The 9,519-nt window shown below is 38.5% G+C and overlaps 1 protein-coding gene across 1 annotated transcript in view; it reads left to right on the top strand.

Annotated features, from left to right (window-relative positions):
- Positions 1 to 752: 752 nt before the first annotated feature.
- Positions 753 to 9,519, top strand: part of LOC103132589 (glycosyltransferase-like protein LARGE1) — an 11,216-nt gene continuing 2,449 nt past the window's right edge. The window contains exons 1-4 of the mRNA XM_007544405.2: positions 753 to 1,308; positions 2,666 to 2,871; positions 3,823 to 4,121; positions 8,739 to 8,821. Coding sequence (XP_007544467.1) covers positions 2,766 to 2,871; positions 3,823 to 4,121; positions 8,739 to 8,821 — 488 coding nt within the window. The 5' untranslated portion in view covers positions 753 to 1,308; positions 2,666 to 2,765. The remainder of the gene's footprint in view (positions 1,309 to 2,665; positions 2,872 to 3,822; positions 4,122 to 8,738; positions 8,822 to 9,519) is intronic.

Below are 9,519 nucleotides of genomic sequence, written 5' to 3'. Positions count from 1 at the left end.
TTGTAGATTTGGAATTAGACCAGTTCTAGTGTGATTAAGATGCAAAAAAGTGGTAAAATCAACATTTATTGAAGTTTCACAAATCCCAAACATGGTTCTAAATATTCTGCTATTAGAGCAGAATAATCTATTCCAGGTTTGAAGAGTGTAGGTGTTGTAGTTTTTTAATTAGAGCAGTTTTAGTGTGATCCAGATGCCAAAAAAATAGTGATTATTGAACTTTATTGAGTTTTCACAAATCCCAAACATGGTTTTAAATATCCAGCTTGAAGAGAATAATCTAGTCCAGGTTTGAGGTGTCTAAGTGTTGTAGATTTGGAATTAGACCAGTTCTAGTGTGATTAAGATGCAAAAAAGTGGTAAAATCAACATTTATTGAAGTTTCACAAATCAGAAAAAAGTTTCACAAATCCCAAACATGGTTCTAAATATTCTGCTATTAGAGCAGAATAATCTAGTCCAGGTTTGAAGAGTCTAGGTGTTGTAGTTTTGGAATTAGAGCAGCTCCTGTGTGATCGAGACCGAAAAATAGGACAAAATTGCCCTTTTTTGAAGTTTCACAAATCAGAAAAAAGTTTCACAAATCCCAAACATGGTTATAAATATTCTGCTATTAGAGCAGAATAATCTAGTCCAGGTTTGAAGAGTCTAGGAGTTGATTAAAGATGCGGAAAGTAGTGAAATCGCCCTTTAGCTATTGGAAGCTAGAATTGGAAACCAACTTCAGCTTCGTCTTCAGCTTCGTCTCTGTTCTCCGGTCCCGCCAACACTCCGCTCCACAATGATCCAGTCCTTTTTTATCCCTAATCCCTCCGCGGTTCCAATGTTGTGATTGGATGCTGACTGCTTGTCGGGAAGAAAGGAGTGTTGTGTTGAGGCTGAAAACAGGACCACAAGCAATAATTAGTCAATATTGGGTAATTTGTTAATAAATGGTGGAGGTGCAGGATCCCCGCAGTCAGACCAGACAGACCGCTGTTTCTCTCCCCACTCTGCGTCGCTCACTACTGGTCACCGTGTTCCAAACCCACCGCTGCTTTAACCACACATGATGGGGGTGCCGTGCGGCGACACAGATGGAAGCTTATCTTAGCTCTTTATCCTTCCTATAGCACACAACACGACCCAGCTTTTGGTTCCGGTAACCTGAGGTTGTCGAACCTAGGAAATACTGATACATGGAGCAGCACAGAGTGGAGCCACCATGTCGCCTTCTTGAAAACAGATCCGGTGCTGAATCTGCATAACGGCTTTTAGAAACTGGTTTCCGTTTTCTCTAAAATCAACCCGTTCAACCCTCTGCATCAGGTGAGCTTGTAATTCTCAAATCGAGCAGCTCTTAAACTACAAATAGGAGTTTTAAAATGTGAGCATTGCGCAAATGTGTCACATAGAAGTGAGTTGCTGAGGCGGCCATAGATGGTGCAGATCAACACCGGGTATATGATCAACATTTTCACGAAAGTGTTAGTCTGTCATAATAAATTATTCGGTATAAAAGAATAATAGAATAAATATATGAGGATCATGGACTTAACCGCAAATGTAGCAGTAGCAGGATGCGGTTTCAAAACAAAATTGAATAGGTTTTCTTTGTCCAATAATCTAATATATTCCCATAGATTATATTAGAACAGTTTAATTTTTTACATTAACAGTTTGCCTTAAAATATAATTTAAATATATCCCTCTCGTTTTAATTTTTTTTTTAAATCCTCAAATTTTTTTGTTACTGTTAATTTTCTTAGCTTTAATGAGATTCCTGTTTTGTAATGTTGTTGTTAATATAGTATTTCTTATTCTGTTTCAGAATCCATCTTTATAACATAAATCCAGTTCTTGGAATTCAAGTCAAGTTTATTTGTAAAGCATATTTCTGCAACAAAGTAGTTCAAAGTTCTTCATATGATAAAAACACAGAGTAATCAGTTATGAAATATGCATTAAATATTGCATTTTGTCAAATGCCATAATCTAAATACTCAAGAATAATCATAATCAAATATATATATTTTCAAGATATTAATCAATGCTCTAAACAGGTGAGTTTTTAGCCTTGATTTAAAGGAACTCAGTGTTTCAGCAGTTTTGCAGTTTTCTGGAAGTTTGTTCCAGATTAGAGGAGCATAAAAACTGAATGCTGCTTTTCCATGCTGTTCTGTGGATGCAGAGTAGATCAGAAAACGAAAATCTCAGTGGTCTGGAAGGTTGATACAATGATAAGTATGATAAGTATTCTCTGAGAGCCAGTGTAAGGACATTAGAAGTGGGATGATGTGCTCTGTCTTCCTACTTTTAGTGAGAATGCAAGTGTTCTGGATCAGCTGGAACTGTCTGATTGATTTTCTTAGGAGAGACTGTTGCAGTAATCAATAAATCTAAACTCTTGGATGAGTTTTTCTAGAGCTTGTTGGGACATTACTCCTTTAGACCTGGAAATGTTTTCCAGGTGACAGAAGACTGACTATGTAACTGTCTTCATGTGCTTCAGGTCTGACTCTACCACGTCACCCAGATTACAGGCTGGTACCTAGCTGTAATAACTGAAGCTGTGAAGAGACTCTAGATCATTCCTCTTTGGAGCCAAAGATAATTACTTCAGTTTTGTTTCTGTTCAGTTGGAAAAAGTTATGTCACCTCAACCCATTGATTTCTTTTCTTTCAGTAAAAATGTTACAATGGGAGAAAAATTGTGAGAAATCAAGTGGACAAAAAATGCTCCAGAGAGGTCAATTTACCTCTCAACACTGACTTCAATTCAGAAGATGCTGGGAATATTTCGTGGACGAAGGAAGTTCCTGGCAGCCTCTCTTGTCTTGCTTTTCATCCCCACACTCACCTGGCTTTACCTGTCAATTGGAAATTTTCAAGGTAAGAGTGAATATTTATACCCTTCCTCTTCCATACCCCTTTCAGCCAGCCCTGCAAGGATAAACAAGCGTAAAGAATGGATGGAAGATAAAAGTGCCAATTGAACGAAAGTTTTACAAATGAGATGTGTGGTGATGCAAGTTTATTTTATTTTTAAGCTTTTGTACAAAGCAGCCTAAAGTTGTTACTTTGGTACTTACTAGTTAAGTTTTATCTACTTTGCTCATTATGTCAACTAGCTAAGAAAAACAATCTCAGGCTGGAAAGGTTTCCTTCTTGTTTCCTCTATTTTTAGGAATAATTGTCCTTGCTATTTCAAAGCTCTCTCTTTATCTTTCTTCTCTCTTTGTTGGCCTCTTCTCTTTGTTCAGCTCTACTGTCTGTATTCTTTCTTGTTTATTTGCAGTTTATTCTGCAAATGTTTCTGTTTATCTGAAAGCCTCTCTTTTTCTAAACAAAATGTTTTGTTGTTGTTGCTTTTTTTAAATGTCATCTACAATTGACATTTTACAATACTTTTCTTTTGAACAGCTTGGCGCACAGCTCCACCCTTTTACATTATATACTAATGTTTATATATTTTCTTTCTTTATTTTCCAAATAATCCATTGAACAATCTGTTTGTCACTGTAATTGCTGGAGGAAAGAAAGCTTCACCAGCATTATTGAGCAAGAAATGATTGAAACATTGCAAATACTCTTCTAGATGAAATAACAAAGAAATCTTCCACTGATGTTTTAGATCTGTGCAATAACAACAGTTTTAAGTGGTCATCAGAAACAGTTTTATTGTCTGTAGTGTGTTTTGCTATATCAGTTAAACAATGGTCAAAATTTTGGGCTACGAAAGCTTTATTGTCTCCCTTACCTAAGACTCTTTTTGCTGAACGTCATTCCTGTTTAGTTTTTGGCCTCCTGTAAAATAAATTGATCCGTCCTATAATCCAACAGTGAAGTCCTTACCCCTATCTTCATTGGAAGCACAGTCACCTCCACCACTGGGTGACGCTAATGCACGACTGGCCTTAGAGCTGAGAATCCGAGCGGTGGAAGAGGAAAACAGGGCCCTGCGCCAGGAGCTCAGTCGTCCTCTCAGGAACTCGTCTGCTTCCTATACAAACCTCACAAGCAAAGGAAACCAGAGCCGAACTCATTTAGAAGAAGGCACCAGTAACAATGATGGACAAAAGAACGCTGCTGTGGGGAACAACTCCAACTGTTTACAACATCAGTTAGTGGATAAGTGTGAGGTGAGATAAGTCTTTGGTTTCCCTCAGGCCCATCACTCTAAATATGCCTATATTAAATCATTAGTGGTTACTGAAGCAGGAATAAAATTACAGCATTAAGAACTGTATTCAGATTCAAATTATCTTTATTGACATTCAACATAATATCAGAGATGCACTGCAGAATGAAATTACAATGCATATTAAGTCACAAACAGAAACTAGCTGGATAAACTGTAAAATAATATAAAAAGAAGAATAGAAGAATAATATAGAATAAAATAGAATAAAACCCAAATTAAAAAAAGGGGAGGTTGTATAAATATAAGTGCACACGTTTGCAATCTGTGCAAGAAATGTATCAGGAATAATATGTGCAAAACAATCAAAAACAGGTAAATAATATTATGGTCCTGGATTATTTGGAGTAATTCAAAGGCCTGATGGAAATTGGGTAGAAGGTGTTGCAGTACCTTACTGTTCTACATGACTGACTGCAGGATATTCTGCCAGAGGATAGGAGAGAGAACAGTCCACTACAAGGGTGAAAGGGATTCTTGTCCTCAACAGATATCGTTGCCACCCACTGTACCCAGTGGGTGGCAATGTGACCTCAATCACTTTTTCACCTGGCCTCACCACTCTCCCCAGTGTCTTCCTGTGTGAGGCACTGCTGCTCTCATGCCTCTGAAAGATGCTGCTGGTAAGCACACTCTCAATGGTGCCTCTGTAAAAAGCAATAAAGATTTATGGGCTGAAGTGTGCTCTCTTAAGTGCCTGCACAGAAAGTGCCGGCAACGTGGGCCCTTTTGACAGGGAAGCTGATGTGCAGCGACCAGGTGAGAGTGTCTGCTTATGTGGACCCTGAGGAACATTAGGTGTGTGACAATCTCCACAGCAGTATTCTGGATGTTGAACAGGGTGTCCACATGCCGTTTCCTCCTGAAGTCTATCAGCAGTTCTTTGGTTTTTCCCACATTCAGAAACAGGTTGTTATTGCTGTACCATTCTACAAAAAGTTTCACCTCCTCTCTGTAGTATTTCTCACTGTCCTGGATGAGACCCACCACTGTGTTAACCGCATACTTAATGATATAATTTATATTGTAAATTTTTTGTGACAGACCAGGACAAACTACAAGTTTTGTTTTTGTTTTGTTTTATATTTTTTATAAAAATGTGAAAAGTGTGGGATGGTTATCTATTCAGGCTGTTTTCCCCTAAATTAAATCACTGCCTTCATGATTTTTTTAGTTCAAAAACACACCTGTGTATATGAGTTTTATTTTCTTTTTCTTTTTTTTAATGTGGCCTGTCTGGCTGGGTGGCACTTTTTATTAAAATTATTGGCAGAGTGTTAAAGTGAGGCCCAAAAGATTTGCTTTTACAAGCGAGCAATACAGTTTTCAGCATGATGCTCTGCTTCATATATACACTGCCTGGCCAAAAAAAAACAACAACTTGCCAAACTCTAATATTTTGTTGGACTGCCTTTAGCTTTCATTATGCCACACATTTGCTGTGTCATTGTTTAGATAAGCTTCTGCAGTATCACAAGAGTTATTTCCATCCAGTGCTGCATTAATGTTTTACCAAGATCTTGGATTGATTATGGTAGAGTCTGACCACTGCACAAAGCTTTCTCCAGCACATCCCAAATATTTTGGCATTGTCATCTTGTAATATACCTGTGCCATCTGGGAAGAAAAAAATGGAATAACTTGGTCATTCATTATATTCTGGTAGTCGGCTGACCTCATTCTTTGAGCACATACTGTTGCTGAAACTAAACCTGACCAACTGCAGAAAGCAAAAATCATAGCACTGGATGCACAGGCTTGTACAATAGATACTTGGCATGATGGGTTCATCACTCCACCTGCCTCTCTTCTTACCCTAATGCACCCGTCACTCTGGAACTGGGTAAATCTGGATTCATCAGATGACATGACCTTCCTCCAATGCTCCAGAGTTAAACCTTTATGCTTCCTAGAAAATTGAAGCCTTTTTTCTGCTTAGCCTCACTGATTGATGGTTTTCTTAAGGCTACACAGCTGTTCAGTCCCAATCCCTTGAGATCCCTTCACATAATGTGTGTGGAAATGCTCTTACTTTCATTGTTAAACATAGCCTGGAGTTCTACTGTTGTTTTTTTTTGTTTGTTTGTTTTGTTTTGTTTTTTTATTTGATTTTCCCAAACTTTTAAGTGACTGCCGATCACGATCATTGAGGATTTTCTTCTAGCCACAATTCTTCCTCAAAGATGATGGGTCCCCACTACTCTAGTTTTTAATAATGTGTTGGACAGTTCTTAACCCAGTTTTAATAGTATCTGCATTCTCCTTTGATAATTTCTTTGCTTGATCCATGCCAATGATTTGGACCCTTCTCAAACAGACTGACATCTTTTCCACAACCATAGGATTTATCTTTCGACATGTTTAAGAAATGAGAGAACTCATTGCACCAGTTGGTTTTAAATAACTTGTTGCCAGCTGAAACATAATCAGCCTCCTAATTATCAATAGGAGGCTGGTACCTTAGTTAAATCAAGGTGGTGACTTTTTGGTGGGGGGCAGGCAGTGTCCTGGCCAAAACAAAAAAAAAAGCTAAACCGAAATTGCTTTGGGTTTATTTCAAATATAATAGACACACAGATGAAAAGACAGGGAAGAACGTGAGGCAAACGGTTTAAAGCAGGGGTCTCAAATTCAATTTACCCGGGGGCCACTGGAGGCAGAATCTGGGTGAGGCTGGGCCACATAAAGGCTTCCACAAAAAACATTTAAAAAATATCCTCAAATGTCATCAACATTTAATTATTTATCCAATACATGAACTGCAGGCTTTGGCTTTGACAAAGACATGATGAGGGTGTGACAAAATTTAGGGTGCGTACACACTGCAGCCTGAAGTGACCCAATTCTGATTTTTTTTGTCAAATCAGATTTTTTTACCCGGGCGTTCACACTGCCACACATGTGTTCTGCAGTCTGAACGAGCAAACTACCTGAAAGTGACCCGCAAGGGCAGTAGAGGGCGCAATAGCGTCAGTGTTCTCAGTGTTCTGCTAAGCGTCATAAAAAGAAGTAGTGCTCGGTGTTTGCTGAAGTAAACATGGAGGCTAACGTTGGAGCTTAGCTTACATATTTGAAGTTGTTGTCCAACCGGAGCAGCATATTAACAACTTAATCCTCATTATAGTTCGTCATATTTGTTTTTCTTCCCATCTGCGCGTATCAGGATGCAGAATTTGTTGAGTATCAGTGACGTTCAGTTCAGATGAATGAGGCCTGGACGTTAGGTCGCATTTGAATCGGATACGAATCGGATAGTATTTGATTCTTTTCGCATTCGAAAAGAATGCGATCTGTGCTGTTCAGACTGTCATGAAAAGATCAGATACAGGTCGCATTACGTCAAGAAAAAAAAATCGGAATTGGGTCACTTTAGGGTGCAATATGAACGCACCCTAAGTTTATTCCACTTGGCGTTGCTCTTGTTCTACATTTCACAGAAGTCTTTAGCCAGCTAGCAACGTATAGAGAATGTCTCGACGCGTGATGTCATTACCGCTTCTGCTTGTCACAACAGCGTGGCGATGACCGGTAGCAGTCGCCTTTTTCTGCGTTTGATTGTGGCATTTGTTAATGGTAGAAAGTATCGGAATGGCGACTGCAGGGAAGGGAAACTGGTACCAGACTGTTCCATCATCCGCTGGTCTATTGTTACAAGCGTAGTGTGCATGAAGTCTGTGTAGCTTAGCCTAGCACTGAATGTCAGCTATGACGAGGAACGGCTTGCGGGACTTCCTTCAGAGGTCTGCTCACCCTGTGGGCCATACTAATATTATACTGTCATATCACGGTGGGGGCCATGAGACATTGTCCCGCGGGCCGCAAGAATGAGACCTCTGGTTTAAAGGTAAAGAATGAGATATAGGAGTAGAGGAGATGGGAAGGATAGAAAAAAATACAAGTTAACACCCTAGAAGTCTGCTTCTACACCTGCAGAAAGAGAGGAACAAAAAAACAGAACCAAGAAACCACAGTGAAAAACTTATGCTTAAACAATAACAACTACATTACCAGAAATTTCATCGTACAAATTAAAGCAATATAAAATTAGAGACAAATGTAGCCTAACAGTGTATCTGAAAACACCTGAATCTTAAAAATAGGTGTGTGCAATCTAATCTGACAAGAAATGCATGTGTTCTGTGAAGGCTTCAGAAGTTAGTGGAAACACAGCAGACAGGTCAGAGAGAATGTTGACACTCAGGATGTCATGTTTTAGATTCTATGTATGATTTTGTAGTTGATTGAACTGCTGCATGTTATTTTCGGCCCAATATGTTTCAAGTTAAGAGTTCAGAAAACTTTTTCAGACTAAACTACTATATTATTCTTTATTATAATTCCTCCCTTGGTGTTTAATGCAACTTCTTGACTGTATCTGCAACACCCTACCTGATGAAAATAACTATAGATGTTGACTCAGAACTGCAAGTTTTCCCCCATTCTTAACCATTCCAGCCTCTAGAATTGGATTTACATACTTTCAACACCAAAGGTATTGATGTTGAAAGTAAATAAATCCAATCAGTTTTTTTCATGGTTTTCTCTGTTCTCTCCCCAGACTATCCATGTGGCCATCGTATGTGCAGGTTACAACGCAAGTCGAGATGTTGTAACATTGGTGAAATCTGTCCTTTTCCACAGGTATGTCAACATTCATTTACTTCAAGCCCCTCTGAATTCCCCTTTCTTAACCTAAAAAAATATTAAGATTTATGCTGCTCAAGATAGTTACAACATAAAGAGTCACTATTTGTGTAAATAAGGGGGCATGTTATGTTCATAAATCAATATTCAAGACCTTGAATATCAATCAATCAAATTTTATTTATATAGCACATTTCAGCAGCAAGACATTTCAAAGTGCTTTATATAGTAAAAAAACAGCATGTGACATTGAATAAACTACTGTTTATAAAGAAAGAGAAAGAGATTTAAAAAAAAAAAGATTAAAAAAGATAAAAACATTAAAACCCCTTTTAGGACTTTAGTTAAACGTCGTTTAACTGGGACTCTAACCCTCTGGGACTTTAGTCAAAAACGGTGTTTGACAAGGACTCCAACCTCTAGGACTTTAGTTAAACGCCGTTTAACTGGGACTCTAACCCTCTAGGACTTTAGTCAAAAACGCCGTTTCACAAGGACTCCAACCTCTAGGTTTTTAGTTGAAACGCTGTCAGCTGGGACTCTAAACCCCGTAGGACTTTAGTTAAATGTCGTTTAACTGGGACTCAAGGGACTCTAACCCTAATTTAGCCGTAAGCAACTCTAAACAGGTGGGTTTTAAGTTGAGATTTAAAGGCACCCAGTGTTTCAGCTGTTTTACAGTTTTCTGGAAGTTT

Source organism: Poecilia formosa, unplaced genomic scaffold (assembly GCF_000485575.1).
Source record: "Poecilia formosa unplaced genomic scaffold, Poecilia_formosa-5.1.2 Scaffold1146, whole genome shotgun sequence".
In the NCBI taxonomy this organism is placed as follows: Eukaryota; Metazoa; Chordata; class Actinopteri; order Cyprinodontiformes; family Poeciliidae; genus Poecilia; species Poecilia formosa.
This window is presented reverse-complemented; position numbering and strand designations above follow the sequence as displayed.